This window comes from Dermacentor silvarum, chromosome 2 (assembly GCF_013339745.2).
Source record: "Dermacentor silvarum isolate Dsil-2018 chromosome 2, BIME_Dsil_1.4, whole genome shotgun sequence".
In the NCBI taxonomy this organism is placed as follows: domain Eukaryota; kingdom Metazoa; phylum Arthropoda; class Arachnida; order Ixodida; family Ixodidae; genus Dermacentor; species Dermacentor silvarum.
This window is the reverse complement of record NC_051155.1, coordinates 239609655-239636013: the sequence shown is the minus strand read 5'-3', so window position 1 is coordinate 239636013 and position 26359 is coordinate 239609655. Positions and strand designations below refer to the sequence as shown.

At 46.6% G+C, this 26359-nt stretch overlaps 1 protein-coding gene across 2 annotated transcripts in view; it reads right to left on the bottom strand.

The window, feature by feature from the left end:
* Positions 1–21607, bottom strand: part of LOC119442968 (motile sperm domain-containing protein 2-like) — a 56252-nt gene extending 34645 nt beyond the window's left edge. Inside the window, exons 1-4 of one of the 2 annotated variants that reach the window (XM_037708062.2) lie at positions 21134–21607; positions 5565–5711; positions 3562–3648; positions 1330–1484 (exon numbers count right to left, since the gene is read on the bottom strand). In XM_037708062.2, the coding sequence (XP_037563990.1) occupies positions 1330–1484; positions 3562–3648; positions 5565–5711; positions 21134–21251 (507 nt within the window). In that variant the 5' untranslated portion in view covers positions 21252–21607. The remainder of the gene's footprint in view (positions 1–1329; positions 1485–3561; positions 3649–5564; positions 5712–21133) is intronic. The other variant, XM_037708063.2, reaches the window with a different exon arrangement.
* Positions 21608–26359: the final 4752 nt, after the last annotated feature.

Below are 26359 nucleotides of genomic sequence, written 5' to 3'. Positions count from 1 at the left end.
GCTGGGTCAGCGGTGAGAGACGAGCTTATGCATTACCAAACGGCTAAACACGTGACCTGACCGTTAATCCAGGTATAGTCGAAAATATGAAGCAAGTCTGACATCCAAAGCACCTGCGACTGTCATCCAAAGAGCAATTAATCAGTACCTTTATTTGGTGCTCGCACAAGTCCTCTCTTGTATGTCCTTTCACGTGTGTGAAATTTCTTTCATGCATATGTTGACATACATCCACGTTTCATCAGGTGCTTTCAGTGATACCTGATTTAGGCGCCAGAAGTGGCATCATGGCAGTTAGAACTGTAACAGTTCTTTTTAAAACGAGAAATTGGAAGGAAGGCTTCTTTGGCACCGGTTATTCCAAATACATTACACAGGCAAGAATAAAGAAGGAGAATAAAGCAAGAAGAAAATATCACAAAGCGCTGTACATGCAAACGCCAAGCTGTTTCTCAACATATAGAAGATATTTTTTTTTTCATAGAACTTAGTGCGCAGAATTCATTTTAGGGGTGAAGTCTCTCAGCAAGGCAGCTTTAATAAATTTCTGCAATTAGATAGAGACGCACATCTCGCATGACACAGTCACATGCATGAATTCACTTAATCATTTACCAGATTTAGTTACAGGGATTGCTTACATAATGCTGCGTAATATATGGATCTCTTCTACAACTCATTTCGAATTCTAGGATCCCAACTATAAAGTATTGACGCATTTTACTCTGTTTCCTTATCAATAAACTGTTCTGTAATGTTTTAACAGAGAACTGTGCTAGAAATTAAACGCTAAATTAGGCTCCACACATTTGGTACGAACAGCAAATTTGCTGACACGTTAGGTCGACATAGGGTGAGAAGGCTGTTCGAAGCCAAAAAGGAGAAGTTTTGACAAATCTACACTATAAAAAAAGTTTGCAATCATTGCGGCTTATCTTTCTCCCAAACAATAATCGGCATCTACCGTGCACTCCTTTCTTTTGTTTAACGCTAAGTGCCCAATACTTGCAATTCACGAACGGCATGCGCGTTATCAGCACGACTGAGCATTCTTGGCCCGAAAGTAGCGATCGCAAAGTTTTCAAGAAAGGAAACGCAAGCAAGCCAGGTGACGATTACTATTTGGGCTTTGGGTACAAGATATGCCCCGAAGGATGCAAACTTTATTTTTAATAGCGTATGTTCTTCCTATTATCCCCATGCTGAATGAATGGCTCTACTGGCTGCACCTGCAAGCGCCAGCGTCCGGGTCTTCCTCTCGTCTTCTTAGTATGTAAATTTACTGTTTTTGTGATAACAGCATTGAGGATAAAGTAGAGGTAGGGGCACCATGTTTCCGTATCCTGACTCTCCGAGGTCCAGGATGAAGCTGAGTCGCACGTGGTTGAGCTCGTAGAGCAGCTTCTCCACCCAAAAGACCAGAAAGCGCCGGTGATGTATTGCGTTGCGCTCGTCCTTTCGGTGCAGCTTCACCCGGTGGTAGACTGCGGCACAGACGCACGCGTCACAAACAACGGAGGGCTGGACAAATGCCTGCGGCTAGACACAAACGCGTTAAGCTATTTCCGCATTTCCGTCATCGTAACACTTCCTTGTGAGAAAATTTCTCAATGGTCTACTTAATAAAAAATCTACATACATTGTCAGGACGTGCTGCAGTACCTTGGTACTAAGTGACAACAATGGTAACACAGCGGCCGCATTTCTATGGTGGCGAAACGCGAAAACACCCGTGTATTTAGATTTAGGTGGACTTTAAGAAACCCCAGGTGGTTGAAATTATTCCGGAGACCCCCACTGCGGCGTGCCTCATAATCAGATCCTCCTCCTCCTCCTCCTCCTCCTCCTCCTCCTCCTCCTACTACTAACATAGACAATATTTTTACACTTTCTAACAAACATAGAAACAAGATGCCAAGCGCTTTTTCCGTGGAACAGTTGTGAAACATCGTCGCCGAACGCCGCGTATGTTTAGCGTAGTTGTAATGTTGAAAAAGTAATACTGTAAGTCACGACAAGAAAAGTGCCCAAGACAAGAAAAGAAACGCAGAAGACACCATTATAGCCGAACACGGTCAAGCGCGCGCAAACAAGGGCAGCGGGAGGTGAAGACAACACAAACGCTTCACGAGCGTGTAGATCGGGCTCACTTTCATCATGTAAAGCGCTTGTGTTGTCTACGCCTCCCTCAGTCCTTGTTTGTGCGCACTTGACCGTGTTCTGCTATGCAAAACAGACTCGCCCAAAAGTCGGTGCTCCTGACACACCATGATGCCCTTGCCTTTCTATGGCGTGCCTTACTTGATGCATTGTTTTAAAATATATCAGTCCCTGTAAGCCCAGCAAACGGCTTTGCTGTAAGGGGTGCACACTAGCTCGTCCTTGTGTCGCTACGTATTTTCTATTTTATCTGAAGAACCAAGTTTTTCCGGTTCTTTTCATGTGTACCATTGGTGTAACGCGTTTAGACCTCGCCGCGCTAGAATAGGGCGGCAGCACGCCTCAAAAGTGTTCACCTTCATGTTCCGAACTTTTTAAAATCGCCTGTGGCAGGTAGCATAATTCTTATCGTTGAAGCTGGGTTATTCGAAGAGGCGGACATTAGTAGCACGAGAAATCGAAACACATATCCAAATAATTAACAAAAATTGACTAATAAACTTCTTAGTTAATTACTTTACGACACATTACAATTTACTAATTGCAGCCGGTGAGTTTGCAGGACGCATACACTTGAAAATAATTTCCAGGATGACACTCGTTTCGAGATATTTCCCAAAGTGTGGGATGAAATACATGGGTGTTCCAGTTACGTTTGTGCTTCAATGTATAAAACAGCATTTTGGTAAAAATGTAAGTGGAACAACAGTGCATTTTTACGGCAAGTTTGATGGCGCATATCTCCAAACCCGCCGTGGTTGCTCAGTGGCTATGGTGCTGGGCTGCTGAGCACGAGGTCGCGGGATCGAATCCCGGCCCCGGCGGCCGCATTTCGATGGGGGCGAAATGCGAAAACACCCGTGTACTTAGATTTAGGTGCACGTTAAAGAACCCCAGGTGGTCCAAATTTCCGGAGTGCCCCACTACGGCGTGCCTCATAATCAGATCGTGGTTTTGGCACGTAAAACGCCATAATTTAATTGTTAATATCTCCAAACTGGTGTCATTCTGGAAATTCATTCTAAGTGGATACGCTTGACAAGCTCACCGGCTACAATTCGTAAATTGCAATATGTGTCGTAAAGCAATTAACTAAGAATTAGTGAACTTTTAATAATTAGTTGAATGTGTTTCGATTTCTCGTGCTGTTAATGTCCGCGTCATTAAATAACCCAGCTCAATGATAAGAATTATACTAACTGCCACAGGCGATTTCTAAAAATTCCGTAAAGCTTAATTTTGAACACCCGGTAGACAACCTCTGAAGATGTCCGACGGACATGCCATACCGAACTCTACATCTTGCGCTGTCTTGGCGTGCGCAGAGAAGAAATTTCTAAGTCAGTCGTTCTATTTCTCGTCGTATCGACTGAGAAATATATGTAAATAAATAATACGTACTTAATTGGCTCCCGTACTTGTCTTGGCCAAGGGGAAACATGGCGCCGAAGTCAAAGTAGACCTGAGGTAGGGTCGCCTCTGTGATGTCTAATTGAAAAATACAAAGACGTGACGAGATTGGAACCTGTGCAGGCAGAGGATGGGCTCGGCTGACGCCGGATACAAGTGATAGGACAAATTTTGCGGCCCTCTAGAGTAGAGGTCTTTTTTTTAGATGTATAAACATGGAAAGTAAGGCTACATGAGAGTGAGCTATATCAAAATCCCAAATTCGTTAGTCCACCTACAATAAAAACGGAAAAGCAAAAAGAAAATATCAACAAGCACTATACACACACGAACACTAGTAAGTATGTGCACAAAGAATGCCTCTATGGGCACCAGCACACACAGGAGTAAGAGTTCACAGAAGTATTTTCGTGTATACATATATAGGGTCTCCCAACTATCACGCACCAAGATTTCAAAATATGCAAATGCCACGTAGATGGACAGAACCAAGGTAATGTTGTTTGCCGTCGCTTCGAGATACTCGTATTCTTTTTTTTTTTTGCTTTCCGACTAATTACATAATTAGTCTTCATTATTTGAACAACTTCTCAAATATGAGAATTAGATGAAAAGTGTCAAAGAGAAAATTGTAGACCAACATGAAAAACTACCGATACAGCTTTTTGTTGCTCAATACGTGCTACATAAAAGTGTTTTTCCGAGCGTGAAAGAAGCCCACAAATACACGCAAAGTGCCTCGAGCGGCCAGTCACGCGCCAATTAGCAAGCCGCACTCAATTGGGATGTCATTTGATGTAGACCTGTCCGTGCATGCGACTGTGCAACCCTGCTGAAACCGGTGCATTTGCTGTAGCAGGAAAAGGTTTGCTTCCAGGTAGTGCAGTGCCGATTTCTATTTCTTTTCGATTCCTGGGATGTTCGTAGTCACCGAAGTCGTTATGATCGACGAAGGAGGTTGGCTAACGTTTGAACGTAGAAAGCTACGTTGCTGTGAAAGTACTTCGTCATAAGCTCGCAAGATGTCACCAATTTGTCCACTCCTTTCAATAAGTTTGTCACGAGGCGGGTGAGCATTAGGAACTTAAAACTTAAAGTGGCTGTGTTTATTTTATTTTTTTGCTTCTGCGACAACAAGGCTACTGTGGCTTGAACGCGGTAAACCGAGGGAAGTACGGAGACTGCGGGCTACCATATTGTTGAGCCTACGCTCGTCTTACTAGGATAAACCTTGCATAACTGGTAATGAATATTCGAGGACTTGACGCACACTGAACTATATAAAATTTTAAAACTCACTCCATTGTGCCACTCCATTTCATATCTATGATGCATCGCAGGCATTCTGTGTACAATTAACACGCTCAGCGATGTTGGATACATGAGATCCCCAGGTTAGCGTTCGGTCAACGGTAATTCCAAGGAAGCGATGGGTCCGTACAACAAGCACGGCAGGGACTTAGGTCTGCGTTACAGAACTCCAGCTGGCTAAACATTATCCGTAGATCACCGCAACGGCGTCTCTCACTCCATGAGTTGCTGGGGCACCCGTTAAACCCAATAATTTACTTCAATCTGATTTAACAAACTATTGCCCCTATCTAGTAGAGCCAAAAGGTACATGATGTAATTGCTCCAGCCTAACTTCATCATGTGAGCATATGTGGGTCATACACTACGTTCCCTCTGCCTACAACACGTGCGCTCCACTTGCGTGATCAAAAGTAAGGAGAGCTGGGCAAGTTGGAGTGGCGACAATACGAAAGCGCGCGAAGGACAAACTCGAAGGGAGACAAACACGTCGTGTTGTTTCTTCCCTCTGTGCTCGTTTAACCAACAATTTACTCAGCGAAAGCACTTAACGCCGCTGCCTCATGTGTCGAATGCGACTTCTTTCTGATACAACGCAAGTAACAAGCAGTTCGGCTATACTGTCTCATCAGGAGGCCTTCGTGCAGAACGCTTGAGGAAACTGTGAACAGTCATGAACTCACCGTTGACCTCGAACTTCTTGCGCCAAATGAGCGCGTTCTTCGTCATCTCGAAAGCGCCATCCAGGTTGAGCTTCTTCTGGCGGATGAACCGGCGGCACAGTTCGTCGCAGTCGGCAATCTTTTGTAGATCCGCAGGGTGAAACTGGTCTGAGTCCGTTCATTTTGGGCACATGAAATAAAGGGAAGAAGACGCAGACTGCACGTAAAGACCTGCACTGCGCTGGCCGAGCAAACAAGCATTTCGCACTCAAGGGTAATCGATTGCTTTCAATGGGAAAACTCGAATCTTAATGAGCAATATCGTGAAATGTCTTTAGGACTCGAGGTTGTCAAAGTTTTCAAGCAGCTCGGCGAATCATGGTGCCAGTGTCGAGTTATTTCTGAGCTTGTGGAATACAGTTCAACGCGAATCCTGCCTGTTCAAGTCCTTTCTCTCCTGCCCCCTTCTTCCCTTCAGAGATCGCTAGACAGAAAAACGGAAACGTGCAATTCCACAGTTTTAAACGAAAGTTTATTTTCACAGATGTATGCCAGTCCGAGCAAATAGTTAGTACATCAATGACAGCCAGGCTGTATAAAAAAATTTCCACACCCTTCAGGATCACTAGTTTTGCCACTGCCAAAAATCTACCGAAATTGGCAAACACCTTAACTATATCCAGTGCAATTCCTTTACAAAAGCCGTGCCTTTTCATAAGCGTATCCGAACTTTGCACAGAGACCTGCACTGTCACTTAAACTTATTACAAAGAGAGAGAGAGAGAGAAGCGGTACGGCACGAACGTATGTACTATAAGAACAGGGTTTATTAAAATATTATAACAATGTTACGGTTATAAGGTCAGAGTGGTGCACATCCGCATTCAGGTTTGTTCACAACACTATTGGTCGTTTGGGCGCTTTGGTATCGCGTGTGTAGTATTTCGTGGTTCAGCTTCGCATCGCTCTTAAGCGATGTCGGCAAAGTGCGTGCAGTCCTTGGGGCGTCATGGACTTCTCGTTATTTGGGTGCGGTAAGTCCGCCCTGATGCCGCGATAAATATTTATTACATACTGTGGTATAGATGATGGTTAAATATTATTCTATAACTCGATAATTACGTTAAACGTAATTATCAAGAGTTATATAAAACAAATGTAACCTTGCGTATACCTCACTCGAACAGACAGCTTTGCCTGGTTTATCTTAGCCAGTAATCCGCAATATTTGTTCCTCACGTCGTGTTTCCCCGGATGCACCTTAGAGGTGAGCTAGGAGGGGCCCAAATCGACTACCATTTTGTGGGTCTGGCGTCTAGGCCTTTTGGCTCAGTTCAATTTCAGTATCCTCTTATGAGTACACACTCGTGTCGTACCGTTTGTCGATCTGATGGTTTTAAACGAAGAACTCGGTTCTCTGTACAAAGCTTGGATATAGTGAAGCACATAAAAATTTTCGGCTATAGCGAAGGAATTGCACGGGTTATAGCAAAGCGTTTGGAAAGTCTTGGATAGATTTCCGGCAGCCGCGGGACAGATTCAAACTATACGTTCAATGGGTGTGAGAACTCCCTTATACAGCTGCGTTGTCCTTAACGTACGAATTACTCGGATTGACATACATCTTCAAAGGTTTCTTTTGTATTATTATTTTATTGGTGAAGTTCCAAGCGAGGCGAGACATGAACCTATCCATCACAATGCGCCAGGTAACAGGCAAGGAAGTATTCGTAATAAAAGATGTGTACTACCGTGAAATTGAAACAAGCGTCCACCAAGCTCAATAAGAGTATTCTCTAGCTTGAAACGAAAGGAATTAACTACTCATGCAGCCTTCTACGAAAACTTAATGATAAAAACACCCCAAGCTACGTCTCCTGCCACTTTCCCAAGCATAAATACAGGAATGCTAGTGAATAGTGAATATCGGCTACTTAATACATTTTTAAGGTAAGGTTTTACTACGCTTTTCATAAAACAAAATACACAATCGCCAGAATCAGTAGACTAGTAGCCAAAGGCTAGTCGAGAGAGTAATTTCGCGGCGGCTTCAGCAAAGTTGTCATCTGGCTACACGACTTTGTATGCTTTAGCTTTTCTTCAGTCGCATTGACGCATCCTCCGCTAGGTAAGGCCCGCTTTGATAAAGCGTGAAGAAAATGTACGTGGGCCCAATGAGACAACCTTTCTGTTGGGAGTAAGAGTTATAGGCATATAGACTGAAGAGCAGCCAAGACAAGTAAGGAGGAGGAAGTATGGACAACAAGAAAACAAGCCGCCTACTTCTTGAAGACCAACTCTCTCTCTCTCTCTCTCTCTCTCTCTTCTGGCTTCAATTTGTTTCCCTTTAGCTGACAGCCGCGTCTTTTCGCGAGCACTCATCCGTTGTTACAGCTTCGTGTTTTTAACTTCTGTTTCGCCAACGCACCACCGACGGACGCCATCGTTCGGTTTGTGTTATATCCTTGTATATGCTCGCGCGTGTCTGTGTGTATGTGGAGGAGGAAAGGGAAGGAGGTAAACAACCCTAGGGGGCATTCCGGCCAGAGGATTAAAGTTCTGACAAAGAAACAGCAGGAAAGGCTACGCGGCGCTACACCTTCTTAGATGAGCGGCTGTTCCTTCGCCTCGTTAAGCGACGGTTTGCTGGGGTGGCCACGAAATAACAAGCGGCTGCTGATGTTATCAACTTCGCTTACTTGCTCGCTTATTATATTCGGACTATCTCGAAATAGAACTAAATGCTGTAGACAGAATGCTTCGCAATCGCGGTAGACAAAACTTGCTTAGAGTGTGTTTCGTGGACATCTATGGCAAGAGAACGACAAGCTAAACTCGCCGCGGTGATTTGGGCTACATCATGGTGAAGGGGGAATGTGTTCCTAGCTTAATGATCCTTGCGCTAGCGTAAATACAAAAGAACAGGGACTCGAAAACGAGCAAACCAGACCAAACAAGCGAAGCACAGCGAAGCGCGTCCGGTTAAGCAAGCCCGAAGAACACACGCGTTGGCAGTACAGTGTTCGATGTGAAAAGAGATTGGTTTTATACGGATACCCGAACCAAACCGATAAAACGAGGCACTGCGTTCTCCAGTTTGTGTGAGGCAGTAAGAAATCGTGCTCACACAAAGTAGAGGACAGCTTGAGTGTAGTGCAAGTGCACCGTTCGAAAGGCAGTGGATATACCCTGAACAATTGATAGTTCAGGTTGCAGAAAAGTTATTATGAACCGCAGTCAAAGTCAAAAGCAGCGAGGGTAATGGAAAAAGCAACCAGTTTGTAATAATTGCCTGTGCCACCCATTTTAATTCGAACAGACTTTTTTCATATAATCGACAGACGTTACACGCACGAGAAATATCAATGTCCAGGAGACTAAATAAAATATTTACTAATTATTTATTTTATTTGTCTGTTTAGGGCACATACCGCAATTTCGAAATTAAAGCCTAGCAGTAGTGAACTCATATTTGCTTAGCAGAAATAGTAAGACCACTTGAGTGATAGTAATAGTAACGTAATACCACTTGAGTAATATCCATCCTCAAAGTATGCTGCGAAGTACGTTAGGGGCATTCCAGTAAACTGTTTACCGAAAGCATGCGTCAAGGTGTTTGGAAGAATCCCAACTGTAACGTGAATGCAATTATAAGCAAATTTCAAGGACGGGTATCTGGAAAACGGCGCATGTCTTATCATTTCTGCTAAGCAGACACGGCTTCACTATTCGGCTTCAATTTTGCAACTGGAACATATGCTCTCAAGTGAATAATTCAAAAGTTAATTAGTAGACCTCATTTATTAGGTACGTAGACGTGGTGATTTGTCGCACGAGTAACGTCTGCCTCTTCAGGTAATTTACCGGAACAGGCGGCATTGTGCTATAAACTTAATGCGACTTATAAAAAATCAGAGCTCTTCCACTACTGTGAAGATGGAAGCCAGCAAAACTGTGACTATGGTGGGCCTGCTGTAGTGAATAGTGCCCCCACGATGAGAATGGGCGTATCGTCGTTGGGCATCACCCAACCGAACATGTCTGTCATGGAAGTTTTGATGTCTTTCGTAGGCGTTGCACGGGGAACGTACACAGTCACGATCCCCTTACCGTCAAGGCGTTTTATTAAAGACGGCTACGCCAATCGCGGCGCGCACACAAACGCCAACATGCTCACGTGGTAACCAGGTTGACCTACGTCACGTAATGAAGAAGCAAACGTAAGATCTGGCAAAAACCGCGGTATAATACACACTTTTAACAGCGAAGCTGTTTAATCTGAGCGTTTGCCGTCATGTGTAACGCCGAAATGTGGGCCGATCCTGGTGGTAGTGCAGAAAGGGTTTCCAAGCACAGTGGCACATACCCCTGTGAACTAGCGAAGCTGTTTAATCTCGATGATAGTCCGTCAAGTGTACGCCGCAAAACCTCCGCCTGGCTATGACGTCCCCATGCGTCGCCTAGCAACTCTTCGCCCCAGCTGCGCCGACCGCGTCGAGCCCCGCCACAGCTGCGTGAGCCGTGACGTCATCGCGCGCGCCGCATCGCTTCATCTTAGCTTTACCGAGCCATGACGTCAACGCGCCCTGCGGAGTGGTTGCCGCGACTACCGCGGCTGCGCAGAGGCGGAACTAAGCCGTGACGTCACTGCGCCGACCAACGGGATATATAGCTCCGCGTCGCCGCCGCGGCAACGCAAAAGCCCCGCTGTCTCCGCGCCGACCACATCGCCGCGAAGATGGGACGGCCGAAGAAGAGCGTCACTCCCGAAGCAGAGGCAGCGCGGCGCGAAAGCCGCCGCGCCGCTACTTGAGAGCGAGTGAGACGACTTCGGTCCAATCCCGAGTATCGCGCCGCCGAAGCGGCGGCGAAACGTCGGCGATTCGCAGACGATCCGGAGTTACGAGCCCGCGAAACCGAGCAAAAGCATTTGAGCGTCCAGAAGCGTCCAGATACTTTAATGACCGAGTGTTCGTTGCTCCTTGGGCTGTCGGTGATTTCCGGGGGATCTTACGCAAAACGTGGCCGAGTCTCGAAGCATAACCTCGCATAAACTTGGCCGAACCGAGATAAAGCTAGGTGGGGCCGCCAGCTTCGCTGTTTGCCCATTCTTCGCACCACTACTGTGAAGCTGCCCCTAAATTTTTTCGCAATCCTAAATTTCAAAACGCCGCCAACCCGGCGTTTTCATACGACTCTACGAGGTGGCGCGACGTTTCTGAAATTGTTGTATACACTACACTTTCGGTTTTCTACGGACGCAATCTCCTGGAACGTAGCCTAAAACAGCTTTGCTGTAAAATACGTTTCTTCAAACTAAACACAACGCTCGCCCACACACGGTATACATGCGGGTATCCGCAGGCTAAAAAAATCATTCCCCAGTCGATAAAATGGGGGTAAGCGAAGCTTGTCGTTTGTGTATCTGACCTTCGTCAGGGTAACGTTCGGAAGCCGTCGCCTCGGGATTCTGTGATCGTCGCTGACAGCGGGCTTCGGCATCGGAAGCCCTCGCCTCGGGATTGTCGGCTCATCGCTGACGGCGAGCCTCGGCTACGGAAGCCCTCACGCTAGAATCGGCACGTCGAGGACGAGTCCTTTCCCGAGCGAGTTCACGCCGGCGTTCTTCAAACGCAGCTTGCTCCTTTGCAGAACGAAGAGTTTGGTTATTCTTGGAGGGTTATTCGCCATTACATCTGTTCGCCGAAACTGATCTGAGGAGAGGAAAGCCCGCTTTCCTTCCATGTCCTTCCTCGCGACACACCTAACGAACCTGAATGGTCGCGCGCGTGTCACGTGTTCTGCTTGTCATGTGATCCCTGATCACGCGTGTAGCATATCCAATGCGGGTGTGCGCCGCACGTGATTTCTTTTTCTTTTTTCTATTTCTTTCTGTCTTCCTTCCTTCCTTCCTTTCTTTCTTGTCCCTGGTATGTGCCATTGAGCTTGGACCCGTTCTGCAGTATTATCAGGATCGGCTCACACGACAAGAGTATGTCATTGAGATTGAACCCTTTCTGCATTATCGCCAGGATCGGCCCACTTTTCAGCGTGACACCATCACCACCACGACCTACACTTGTGAGCCTATAAATCTTCGCTTAAATATTGGTTGATAAGCAAGACGTCCGAGTTGTGCTCTCGGTGCAAAAAAAAAAAAAAACTTCGAAGCTTTAAAAATTCAGCGGTTTTACGCGCCACGATAATGAGGCACCCCGTAGTGGGGGACTTCGGAATTATTTTGACTACGTTTACCGTGTACCTCTTGCACGGTAAACGGGCCTTCTCGCATTTCGCACCCATCGAAATGCGCCCGTCGTAACCGGGATTTGAACCCGCAACGTGGTGCTTAGCAGCGCAACGCCACAGTGACTAAAATTAATTAATTAAATTATGGGGTTTTACGTGCCAAAACCACAATCTGATTCTGAGGCACGCCGTAGTGGGGGACTCCAGAATAACTTAGACCACCTGGGGTTCTTTAACGTGCACATGAATCTAAGTACACGAGTGTTTTCGCATTTCGCCCCCATCCAAATGCGGCCGCCGTTGCCGGGATTCAATCCCGCGACCTCGTGCTTAGCAGCCCAACACCATAGCCAATAAACAACCACGGCGGGTAACTACAACTAAGAGGCTTGTGTGGAAAAGTGAAGAAACGTCGAATAGATCGACACACGTGAAGCAAAAAGCACAGTGGTGACATTCGCCATGCTTCAAGGTTCACGGAGATGTATGCACAGTGGAAATGTAAACAAGATACCACTATCGTGCAAGGAGCTGCCAGTTCGGACAGACCGTACGCCGTCTGAACCACAGGCTATGGGAACGCAAGCACGCATGCGGCTTTGTTAGTGCTCCGGGAAACAAGGCAGCACGCTGCGCCAGATGCAACTGTAGGCCTACCTTCATTGACGCAATTGTAGGAATATCGGGAATGAAAATAAACATTAATATTGTAAGCATACGCCATGCTATGTGGAACTAAAATAGGAGTGCGTCAGCGCGCGTTGCGGCAGCTTGAGAAGGAAGGTAGGGAAATTTCTGAGCGGAAATTGAGGACCGCGTCACGTGGTGTCAAATTATAACGACTGCTTTTGTCTGCGCCTCGCGTATTTTCTTGCGTTCGTTTTCAATGACGCGAGTTGTTGGTTCGCGCTTCACTCTATATTTTCCTACTATATTAAAATGTAAAAAAAAAATTACCTGTTCATTCTGGTTTCCTCGTGTTCGTGTCCTCGTGTTTATACGCCTACCGCATAAACCGTTGAAATTCACCAGTTAGCCCTTTTTCAAGCAGTATTTATATGGCATTGTTGCTAATCATAGTTTAATTTCACCAAATGTGCGTTCTCAGTGCTCGAGGGTCGCCTGGGCCAACAAGATATTTTTTATGCTGATGTAAACTTGTTTTGAAGTAACACATTTATTCTGTCTCGCCTTAAAAAAAGTACCGTAACTCATTCCATTTGCGCACCATTTTCCTGATAAACCGCGATGAGATCGCATCGAACCTGAACAGCTGTCTTCGCGATTATTCGGTCTTTGTTCAAATAATTCGCGGTAGAACAATACCGCGATGTCTGCAGTGTAAGTGCGTCTTTTCCTATTCTTGTGTTAAATAGTCTATCCTCGTTTTCTGGGCATAGTTGTGTTAATTCAACGGGGAGGTGCCAATGTAAACTTTACGTGCAAATGCTCGTGTTTGCTTTGTGGCATTTCGTTATTAAATTAATGAAAGCTGTCGTCGCAGACATAAGTATAGACACGACGAAGACGCCCACTTCAATTCCAGAAAAAAAAAATCTGCGCCTTCTAGGAAGAGAAGATAAAGCTGATACGCTGTGGAGAGCGACGTTCTTAGAAACCAGCGAAAGCCGCTTCACGTACATTACATATGTCAAGGACGAAGTGAAGCACGGTACGATAGAGTTGAGAGTCGCGATAAACAAGGTTACGTAAGTACACAATTCTCAATGGCGCACTGTTTTCTAACTTGTTCGACCGCAGATGTCCCTACGAGGAATAACCTCGCTACTTTCGGACAACAAGGCCACTGTCTCAGCAATTTCTGATCGGCTAGATCGGCACTGTTATCGAACCTGCCCAGCCTGTGGTCTCTCCGCTCCGAGTTCAATTTTATACTTGAAAATTTAATTTCGCTTTCTTATGGCATTCAAATTAGGGTAGGGTGAGAGTAAAGGCCCAAAGCCTGCCAAAGATCTCAGCGCCCATCAGTTACAACTAGATCATATCTATAATGGAAATTAGGGCTGGCACAACATGAAAGCAGCAGCCTATTGAGCCAGCGCTCTCGAATCCGCATATTGAGATACGCAGACTGGACATCGTGTCATCTCTTTTCCACAGCAACATCTCTGCCAATGTGAAATGCGGATTTTTTTTTTCAACTGTTCTTTGCAGGGAATATGACCACACAGTATGCTGCATGCTTTTGTAATTCATTTAAAGGTCATTTACACCGAAGTTCACTTCAATATCATCAGTGCAAGTACGTAACTACTGGAAATAGCGGCCCCCCTGTCGTCTACCTTGACGAATTCAATAAATGACATATACACATTGTCCCTTAATTGCTTTTCCTGCACGCCGCAATACATGAAGGCTCGAGAATAAACGTATAGTTACCGGCTGCTGAGAAACACCAGACCTTCCTTCCTTTATATGAAAGAACAGCATGCGGCTTTGTTTCACCTTTCTTTCGTACTGGAATTGTAGCACATGCGCTCGAAGGAACTAACAAAAGAAGGCTTCAACCAGCACTCACGGAGCCTTTGCCGCCAGTTGTGTTTTCCACACCGCGAAGCGCGCCAAGCGAACATGTTTGCACCCGAAAATGATTGGACCAATGGGCAATGTGCGCGCCATTGCTGCAATGAATTTCTGCACTGCACCCCTTCCAAGCGAACGTTCCGGTGCACGCAAATTTCTGCTCCACGTAAACATCGTCTCTCCAATTTAGCGCCGTAAAGGCGTTTCCGAGTGACTACTCGCCAACGCCATGTCAGAAAGACTAGGGCCGAATTCTCTCGGCCCGATGTACTCGCAATGAGCGAGCTTGTTGCTTCTCCCGCCACGCCGCGGCGCCCGCAATGAAATCGGACGTTGAGGCGAATGGCAGTGGCTGAATATCAACCGTCAGGCCGAAACAACTTAAAGCATAAAAGTCGTCGTCTTTGCAAAACGCAATATTAACGACGCTTTTGGAAAAACTGCCGGGTTACCGCAAGCATAGCGGTAGTTTAATCGCCAGAGTCGAACGTTGCCAGGCGCAATGAGGCCCCTGAAAAATGCTTCTGGTCTCGAAATGCGAGGTAGTCGAGCCTATACCACTTGCTTGCAATAAAGTCGTTCCTGATGATACTGAAAGGGCACAGTGTTATGCTCCCCATTTCTAGTGCACCACTTGCTCTTCTCTCTCTATCTCTCCATCTCTATCTCTCCATCTCTCTATCTCTCTCTCTCTCTCTCTCTTTTCTCTTTTTTTTTTTTTTCGTGAGCAGCCGCGTCGAACTGCACTGACACTGAAAAAACTTTTCTTTTCCTTTTTCTTTCTTTTTTTTATGCGGGGTTCGTCCCTACTTCCGTCAGTTTAATTATCAGTGCGCGTTGTAGCTCTAATTTTGCTGAGAGATTTTTAGCGGCGGAATATAAAATAGTTAAGTGGCTCTAACGGAAAGTTTTGTTTTCTTTTACGGGATATTCGAAGGGGAAAACTCACGAGCTTGCTTATGTTTCCCGTTTTCTTCAATGACAAAGCAACAAGAAAAGCAACCAGATATGGGGTCAAAATTTGCGGGGGTGGCAGCGCCCCTCACACCATGGCCGTGAGTGGCGCTGGCTAACACTCCCATACCTAATCTTGCGCACACACACACTTGCCTTCTCTCTGCCTTTCCCATCGAATTTCTCTCTCTCTCTCTCTCTCTCTCTCTCTATACACAATTACCCAAAGAAATTTGACGATAGAACGACCGCCGCGGTAGCTTAATGCATTTCACGCGCAATCCGGAATATGCGGATTCGACTCCCACCAGCGGCACGTTGTCTTTTCGTCCATTTTCATTTCGCTGTTCCTAATTATTATAACATTTCAATTAAAGACAACAGTTATTCCCCCTAGGCTGCCTCTGGCTTCGTGGTCTGTATGCCTCGTATGCTTGCCACTAACAAGAAATATAGCCCCTCGCTTCCCCCCACTCTTCTCGCCCACCCACTGAGTAAGCAGAAATAATAGCAGGTGGCATCTCCCGCTCATACCGCTGCGCGCAAACGACACCCCAATCCCCTCCTTTACAAACGTAAAGGATTTGCATACTCGGTCCGCTTGTTCTGTAACACGGCGAAGTGCCAGCAAAGGACTGCTTCGCCGCTTCCACAGAGAAGTGTAAACAACTTGCTCGCTGTTTCAGCAAGCGCCCTGTGACTGTGCGCCGCTTCCTTATAGGCGTGACGTTGAACGCGCGAAGTGTACTTTCTGAAAGGTATACGTCGGTAACTGTCATCGTATATCTTCCCATACTGCTCAGTGTTCAGTGTTACTGAGCAAGTCGGCCCATTGCGCTTAACAGTCTCTTAGTGCAGCACGGCACAAGGGCACACAATGGAATATACATCGTTGAGACTTCGATCGATACTTGCCCAGTAAGTGAGATACGTATTGCAATAGCTAAACGGGTACTCACTAAAATGGGAAAAAAATACAGCAATTAAACGAGACAACATGTCGGTACCTTTCCTCGAGGGAAATATCGTCGGGAAGTATTCTCATTAACCACTGAAAAAAAGAAAATGTGCTTGTTAGAGCCTATCCAGCAAGCCGCCTCAGAGAGGAAACAAACTGAAGAACTGCCTGTACACACGACCTTGTACAGTGACAGGTGAAGCAACGAACTTGCCGTAGAACTTGTGCATTCACAGCCCGTCTCCATTGGCGGTAACGACTGCAACACGTCGAGTGGGCCCCTAACGGCGCGTCTGGAATCCACCTACTTGAACTTTGTTTGCAACGTCCAATGCCAACGCCGAGGCTTCTAGAACTGTGAAGGGCGCTTGACACGGGTCGCTGTAAAACGCGTTGTCATTCTATATGTTCGCAGGATGAGGAAGGCACTGGCGAGAATAACAGGGTGACTGCGACATCTGGGCGGCCCCCGTCGTATAGCATTCCCAACTCGTCGGGCGGCCCACGTTCATGTCCCCTTGTGGAGTCGGCCGGCGAACTCGCAACCGTGAAATACCTCGATGCCAGGCAGATCCCGAGAATATGCGCCATTTAAATAATAAAAATGCGCTCGCTTTGCGAAACCACTTCGGTATATTCATGTTTCAAGCGAACGCGCGCAATATTTATGTCTAGCGATAGTCCAAAAATTTGTGTTTCTGTTACTAAAGCGAAGCCTTCTTTCCTTACCGGCCCGGGGCTTCTCATGACTGGCTGGGTTTCTCACCGGATAGGCTCCAAGGGTCGATAGGGGTATAACATTTGCTCATTGGTGCTTCAGGTTTATGCGTCGCAAAGAAGTCAGAAGGCGTTTAATACAAGTTGTCACTCAAGAAAACAAAATTATGTCTCCGATGGTGTAATTTGAACCAAGGCCTATCAGCGCAGCAGCTTTACCCAGGCGATGTTCACGTGGCTCGCTGTCGCGCTGCGCTGCGTGGTGCAGGCGTGCAACAGCCGCACATAACGACGATGGCACTTCAACTAGACAACAAAAAAATTGGAAGATGCTTAAGCTTCGCCTTTAAGAGTGGAACGCGACAGCGTTATTGGGCCCCGCTCGCATCGCATTTTTCAGTAGGCTTCACTGCAACACAGAACTTTGAGAAAGCCAGTATACAAAGACCAAGCTTACACCAATCCCCTTAAAGTCGGCTTCACTTCTAAACAAAAATACATTGCTGGGAAGACGTTTTTCCAGGGGCAATATAAGTCGTCTTAGAATGTGAAGGCCCTAGCACCCTTCGTATTATGTTATTAATTGTTAGCTATTCCCCCTATGCGCACGTATGTCCAAAACAGGCAGGCGAAGTCCCAATTTGACCTGCCGAACCCTGCCTCCAACGCCAGAAGATGACTATCAACAACCTGCCGAGGATGCGAGCGCCATCTGGATAGCATTTTCGAAACTAAATTACCCGATTGCTCCCTGTTGGTGTGGTAGAAATGCTGGAAAAGGGGTCTGTGTTTGAATTTCCTCGTTACAGAATTGTTTTCTCGTACATTCAAACTACAATCCGACGCCACCATGTTAGTAGGATGTGGTTAAGTCGTACTTTACCGTTCTTCTGACAGATTTCAGTGTGAGAAATTCAATTTTTGTTCATCAAAACCCTGCACCACATGGAGGGCCTGCGTTTTCGGGGTGGTTGGGGATGATTTTTTCCGCCAGGGACGCCAACATGCACTCCGACGCCAGATTTTCTGCGGCACGGGGCCCTAAACGCAATCGCGTTAATAACCTTTTGGAAAGGATGGCCATTTAAAGTAAGGCGGCTGGGACCTTTGAGACTAGTAAAGGAAGCTGTAGCTGCGTCAAGGTTCAGATAATGAATGCACTCAGCTAGTTGCGCAGCGCGCTAACAGAACTGGGTTTTCTTTTAACAGCGAAGCTGTTTAAGCCAGCCGTAACTTGTGGTGCGTATCAAGAAACTACCGAGAAAGAAAATAAACTTTCTTGCCGAGGCGGGATTCGAGCCCGTGTACTCCCAAGCCCCAAGGCGAGCGTCGTAACCACTAGGCTATACAGCCACACTTGCAGAGCACGCATTTATGCGAACCATATGATTGCGTTGGAGCGTCGTCGTCTTCGTCCACAGCTGGCGCGTTCGTACGCTCGTGCTCTGCGAGGTGAAGAGCATAGAGTTTCTCACTATATTACCTAGAGGGAAAACTGGCGCTGCTGCGCTGTGGTATCCATGGGAATGCCGGTATATTGTGACTTTGGATTGGCATCGTTCTTGGAGAGCCAGAACGCCTTGAAGACGCACCTGGCTAGTACCGTTCCGTCTGTCACAAAGATTCATTTCCTGCTAAAACAGCATGTAAACAACTACTTTACCTTTATCATTACACAAAAACATGTTTTGTTTAATTTTGAGGACTTACTATTGGATGCACAGTTATATGAAACGTAAAAAGTATCGGCTGGCCGCTAAAGTTGGAGGGCAGACGACAAGATTATCGCTCGCTTTGGAACAACTTGTCGTCTGTTCTTGCTTTTCTTCGCTTGATTTTGCATTGTAGGTGAGTAAACTTTATTAAGAGATGTAATATGGGTGAATGAAAGCCTTTTATGTAGATTTTACTTTAAGAACGCGTTATTTGTGTAGCCATATCCACGTTTTAGACGAAGCCTCATTCAACACCAGCCTCGAAGACACATATCCCGTCATTCCCATGAGGGCACGGCGCCCTTTAAGAAACTCACATAGACAGTGGCGCCAGTTTACCCTCTAGGTGTTATAGTGAGAAACGCTTTGGTGAAGACGTTTTGCGGGCAATGAGAGCGAGCGAGAGAGAAACGCATTCATGGAGCGGGTCTCCTGGAACGCGGTGTCGGCATTGGAACGCGGTGTCGGCATTGGAACGCGGTGTCGGTGTTGCAAGCGGCGCTATGCAACGCGCAGTGATGGCCGTAAGTCCGAGACGCACGAAAAAAATGATCATCATCATCATGAGTAATAAGAAGAAACGTTGGCGCGCATTTCCGGAAAACGCTGGGCTACGATCGCCCAGCTTCACTGTTTCAAGCGTTGCGTGGCCGAGTGCAATGTTAAGCTATTTTTTTACCTGAGCATGCAGGAACAGCCACACAACGCTGAGGCACGTCCCGTTTTTCACGAACAACACGAACAACAGCTGCGTCAAACAACGAGGAAGCTAGGCTTACGTTTAGTGAAAACAACTTCGAACGAAGAACATCTTCCGAAGTACGGACCTTGTCAAACTGCACAGAAAAACGCCTCACGATAAAAGAAACGAAACCCTGCTTAGAGTTTCTGTCTGTGGTGAAATTGCGCAAGTCCCTATCAAACAGCCTTGAATGTGACGGTTCCAAGGGAAAAAACAATCTGTGGGGCAAAATTCATTATTCCGTTTCGTCGTCCTTTGCTCGCTTCTTCTACGATGGTCGTCCTACCGTCCTGCCTTAACACATTCCATGCCAATCGCAACAGAAGTTTTCGGGATCGGTTGCTTGGAAAGAGGCAAGAATCCCTGCATCTTATTTGTGGCGCATCGATAAGCGCAAGTTACGCTTCCAACGCAGCGGCTCTGGTTTGCGACAATTCGCGGAAGCTCACTGCGCCAAGGAAGCTCAACCAGAAAGAAGCGAACGACCGGGCAGTGCGAATCGAGGTCGCACGCTGCTTCTCTGGTCAAAACGACCGGCAACAAAGCGAACGCCCGCAACAGGCTAAAATCGCAGAAGCGGCCCGGCGCATTTTCCTTTCTACCGAAATAAACGACCCCGGCGGCACCCACAACAAACAGGCATGCGCCGGCCCGCCAGGAGCATGGCGACGCCGTTCGCTGACCCACATACGTTCTGGACCAGCGCGGCGCGAACTGCGTCCGCTGCAATTGAGGAAGAAATGACGAGCTTTGTTTGTGCCTCCGCGGTAGCACATTAGGGAGTCTCGGCGTCGTGCCTTCCCGGTTGCTTGCTCGCGTTATAGCGCGGTAAAGCTGACGGCGTCCTGAGGTGTGCGTGCTGAAGTGGCCTCTCGCTTGCCCCTTGACAACCTGCCCGAGTGAAATCCCAGATCGAAGTCCACTTGCAAAGGCAGAATTAACCAACTCCTATTTCGAATCTTCTTGCAGATTATATACGTCACGATAGCGCCATACGTCACGGCAGCGCCATACGACCTGTCGAACGAAATCTGCAGTGACCGTGTATGTGTGTGTGTGTGTGTGTTTTTTTTTTTTTTGCCGGCTATACTTCACGGAACTGGTCGGTTCTCATGCGTATAACTTCACGAATAAATCACTCATTCAGAAAGTTTTAATGCGCCATTATCCGCACCATCGTGTCCAGAGATCAGTCATACACCAGACTGCAAGGAAGCTTTACACATAGCTGTAACTTTGCCGACTGCTCTACTAATGAGATTGTCGCAATGTTTTGACGCTACACGTAGTGTTTACGGTACACGAGCAGCACATACCAGCAGTACAATACACGGCTTTTCGAATACGGCAAGACATTTTTTTTTTCGAGACAGTCGTCACTATCAAAATAAGCGTGACCTTCACACAATAAACATCAACGCATTATTTGAAGGAAAACCTCGGCTAGAAGTAAAAGCGCACAAACGCAACTGAAGCGTCCGTTCCCGACACTTGTTGCAATGTTGCAACTCATCGCTTCATTCCTTCTGAAAGCTACGCTCAAGCGGCTCAAAACAAGAGAGCGTAAGAAACCGTGAAGTAACAACGGCTCTCGTTTTCGCCACTGTGCTCTGAGACGAACTTTCCTTCCTTCCTGCCGCATGCGTTTGAAGGACAGGCGTTGACAGGAACAATTTTTCCCCAAGGCGCCGGCCGGCATGCCTACACTGACCTGGGTCCCTCTCGGCCTCTTCGAAGATCCTCCTGCGTAACTCCTCGATGTTATCCTTCATGACGACGAACTCCTTCTCGCCGAAGGTGTCTCCGTTTTTTTCCTTTATCTGCACCATCACCGATCACTCACCGCGCGTCGCTCACCGCGTTGTGCGCGGCGCAACGCTGACGTGCGGGTCGACGACGTTTCACCCGGAGTCCACCTTTTCAAGTCGCTGCGCGCACCCTCCCCGCAGTCGAAACGAGGCCCTTCTTTGTTCGTTGTTTGCCACACAAACCACGAGGAGATGCCTTGATGACAAAGCTACGCCACAGGCCGAGAGAACGCTCTGAGCAGACGACGACACCCAGGCGCTCGGAAGGCGTCGTCTGCTATACAGGTGGGCGAGTAGCGGCGTTCTGAGACTGTCAGGACGGCCGAGTTTCACGCTCGCCGTGTGTACGGGGCGGCGCTACCTGGGCCGCTTCCTCGAGGTGAGGCCGCCAGAACCAGTTTTCCCCCAGATTTTTTTTTCCTTCCATCCTTACCCTTCTCCCAATTACGTAGCCACGTGCCCTCGTTCCTCCTCTCCGTCTAGACGCTCGTTTACTGGCCGTATAGAAGCGCCCTTTCCTGCGCACGGTCTACATGTCGCGCCATGATTTCACTTCTCGGCACGCGCAGCCTTGAGAAGTGTATGTTCCGCCTTGTCCGTCAACCGCAAGCTCAACTCGTCACAATATGCGCAATGCGAAGGCAGAGAGCGCTGTCTGTCAGCACCGCTGCCACGAGCGTTAGGTTTGTCTGGGGAGCTCTCCCGTGGCAACTTCAAGCACTCGAATACCGGGCCGTACGCACATTGCAATCTTCATCGTCTTTCTTTATTTTTACCCATTGTTCCGGGCAGGAAACCATCCCCGCATTCTGAGGAGCAGCGACTTGAGTTGTATACAGACGAGCTTTCTGTTTTACTTCTTTTTGTTTTATAAAGCCAGCCAGAAATCCTTGTGGCTCAGCTTTGCCGGTATTCAAATTGCTCGGCGCAAGTTGGCAGCGCGGCCTGATGTAATTGCTCTGCAAACAACAGCACTTTACTCGAGGCCTTGCGCGGTGAAAATTGTCCTCGCAAGCCACGCATGTACACCATCGTCCCCTTTCTACAATTTCTTTGTTCCATTTCACTTTCCTTGTTCCCGACGCTTTTCTCGCCTAAACAGCAAGGTCGTCAGGGAGCCGCATGCTAACGTGCTTTCGTGAATTTGGTTTAACCGCAATTCATGTATATTCTTCTACTGCGACAGCAGCTCCAAACTGGGTAATTCCGTCCGACGGTCTCGTTCCGTCGTCCCAACCATGCAGTTTCTTTTTTTTTCTTTTTCCTTTTTTTATATGGACGTGAATAAATAAGCAGATGTTGGCACCAACAGATGGTACCGGCTACTGCTATTCACTTGATTTTCATGGAAATGCATCGCAAGTCACTATAACAAAGGTAAAAAAAAAGCGTCATAAAATGACGATACGATATCTCTCAAAGCAGGAAATGTCACTACTGAGATACATAGGTTAAATGTGTCAAACGCTATTGTCGTCATCCAACTCATCTTGCTGTTATGTAACCTCATTATCATTAGCTTCACCTTTGGCATATAGTGAAGAAAAACAAAACTTCGCCCGCCGCCGCATATCGCGTTCATGCCAATGTGGCAATATGCGGCTGTACGACTGGCACTCCAATTACAGGCGTTTTTTTTTTTTTTTTTTTTTTTTTCTAGGTCTCCCGACGTCTTCCGCTTCCCGAACGCTACATCATCGCCTGACATGGCCCAACACGGGACAGCGACATACAAATACACATTTCTATGGCTCTTTCTGCTGTTATAAATCGAATAATTTTCTTTGGTTCTTTTGCTGTTTTCGTACTTAAATGAGTGCGCTCGTCACCGAACGCTAATAGCTGTCTGACAGCTCCTGCACGTGCTGCACGTGCTTTGTAGCATCCGAAAGAGTAGATGCTGTGGTCAATGTGTTGTGTCTCTTGCCTTCCGCTCTTGTGCGGTTGTTTCTAAGCTTCTGAAATACGAAGGCCGCCTGAAAAGTTCGCTGCTTGACCAGGACGTAGTGACCGTGGGTCAAAATTTTGCAGTCAGTTCTCGACATAGTCTCCCTTGAGGGCCTCACATGTATGTCATCACTCTTGGAGTTTCATTATTCCACTTTCGTAGAGCATTTCGTCCTGCTCCTCCAAAAAGTATTTTACGGCGTCCATGATGGCTTCATCAGAAAGAAAACGACTTCCACCAAGGTTCTTTTTCATCTGTGAGAATAGGTGGTAGTCCGAGGGAGCCAAATCAGGGAAATAGGGCGGGTGCTGAAGCAGTCGGAAACCACAGCAGTGAATTGCAGCCATCGCAACAGCCGATGTGTTGCGATGGCTTTCCCCTTACCCCTTTCCAGGAGCATCCCTCGCCGTTTTTCCTTAATTGCCGACCTCAGACGACGAATCTGAGCTGCATAGTATTCCCCGTTGATGGTTTGACCTTTCGGGCGGAATTCCAGGAGAGTGACAACCTTGCAGTCTCAGAATACTGATGCCATAACCTTGCCAGCTGATGGAACCACCTTTGCCTTTTTGGGGCGGGGGGAGGTGGGATGTTTCCACTGTTTCGAGGCTTCTTTTGACTCAGCTAGGACGAAAGTGATGCATCCAAATTTCATTCATTGTAATGAACTTCTGCAGAAAATTGTTAATATTAGCTTCAAACAGTTGAAGGTTTTCAGCAGAGTGAAGTTCTCGCAGACGTTTGTTCTCTAATGTCAAAAGTTTGGGCAACCATCGGGCCGAAACTTTGTGCATGTTCAGGAGCTGTGTTAGGATATGGTCAAACCTCTCCACTGATACGCCCACACATTCTGCAATGTGCCGCTGTGTGATGCGTCGATCAGCCATTACAATGTCTTGCACTTTTTGGACATCTTCATCTATGCATGCTGTTGAGGGACGACCACTGCACGCAGCATCTTCAATTGATGTCTGGCCTCGCTTGAAATCGGCAACCCACTTTTTAACCATAGCATAAGAAGGAGCATTGTCCCCTAATGTCTACAGCATGTCCTTGTTAATTTCTTGTGGTATCAGTAATTTTTTAAAAGGTATTTAATGACTGCTCGCTTTGCAAATTTCTCCATTTTCTGATTTCAGCTTCGCGACCTTGCTTTAAATCGCTGTACTTGAAACAAAACCAAAAATCAAAATAAATCCAGATTGCTCATGAGACCATTCAAATAACTGAATAACATATTGCATTGCAAAACAAGACTACGCGAAAAAGATTTCACGGGTGGGCTACGAACTTTTCAGGCACCCCTCGTATTTTCTGGCCTTCTGCTGCATGCTCTCGAAATGTAAGCTTCGCCCATCAGTAATACCTATTTAAATGCCACATAATTCTAAATCTATTTGTGACTTTCACGGTCCCTACGGCACTCAGCGGCCGCAGCTTCTGCGGCAACTTAGTTTAGTTCAGAAATCAAATAGTCCTAAATTATTTTATTATTACACGGCAATTACAAACTAGTCTACAAAAATATGAAGAAATAAACACGTGTACTCAAAAATCGGGCAAGCAAGTACAAGCGTCCAGTAAGGATATCCAGTCAGACGGTTGTTTTATTGCGCCACTGTCCTCAGTTTAAAGCACAAAGACAATCTACCTCCAACGCATTCAGAAAACGAGAGCATCGTCTTCTGGGTGAAGAGACAATACTACAACACCGTCCCCACCGATCATCGGCTCAGAAGGCACTGTAGGCCCTTCTGTGTTTTCTGAGAACGTCAGGCTTGTGCAAGCACCTTTGTGCTGTCCGTGCACGTCTCTCTACGCCCCCTCTCTCTCCCTTCTTTCTCTTCCCCTTCTCGCTTCCCCCAGCGCAGGGTAGCCAACCGGACTCTGAACTGGTTAACATCCTTTTATCTTTCTATCTTTTATCCTTCCTTTTATCTTTCTGTCTCTCTTGACATTCATAGACACTGTAAACATAGTCAGCAGAAGCTCGAAAGAACGACTAAGTGCTTAGCATGTTTGTGACAATAAAATGAGCACGTCATATGTATGTCCGAGGTGTTCCTGAAAGATGGAAAATAATTTGCATGTGGAGTAACATTTACATTTTTCGTAAGCGGTGTTTGGAGAATGTCTTAGAAAAACAAACATCCCTATCATCTACAAAACAGGGATCAATCGTTTCAGCACGCGGTCAAGAACAGCAGTTTTGTCCACCACTGCACTAAACAAACCCTTTTCACCAACCATATTTCAACAGGAAGAGTTGCCGATTATAACTTTATCTAAAAAGTTTTGAACTCATGAAGGAATGATCATCCGACGGACATGCCACACATCTTGGCAATGTCATTCCGAGTAGCGTAGTACAATAGAGATAAAAGCGGGACAATGCGTTCACCAGCGAAGCAGAAATTTCTTAGCCAGAGGCAGAGAAAAATAAAATCAAGGCTAAAGCAAGCTTTCAGAAAAAAAGAACTCTTACCACGCTGCTTGAGCACTTAGCAATTTGTGCGGTGCTTTGTGCACCACGCATAAAAATGAGAGTGGTGGTGTCTGCGCCTGTATTTCAGCGCCACAGCAGACAATTATGTAGCTGAAGAGGAGGACCTTTTGTGCATTGCAAAGAGGAAGTTCTTGAGAGGATGCCACTAACTCACAATGTTCTACATCTACATGGCTGTGTCCATTACGAGAACCTGCTTCTGTTACAGTAAATGAGTTCAAAGCCAGACGCATCACTGAAGTCTGTTCGTATTTTTGTTAGACATACAGAAGATAATTAGGATACCTAAAAAACAGCTGGAGGGGTTAACCTATATTTTAACATTGAGGGGAAGTCCGACCTGCTACTCCAGAGTAACATGGTTAAAGTTGACAAAAAAATTAAGATTAAAAAAATCCAGCCACTTCCACGAAGTGAAATCTGTCCAAACAGTAGAGCTGTGGTCGTTTTGTTTCTGCGATTGTCGCGTATGCTTCTTTTTTTCGCTGTGGTAGACTTCGTTTTAGACCGAAGGAACGACCACATCTCCGCTGTTTCGGCAGATTTCACTTCGTGGAACTGGCTGCATTTTATTAGTGAGATATGAACATCACGGTAGGGTAGAAAACGCTTTTATTCACAGTTTAATCCCTCCCATTGCTTGGGTTTTCACAGATGTCACGTCGGGTGCTTTTT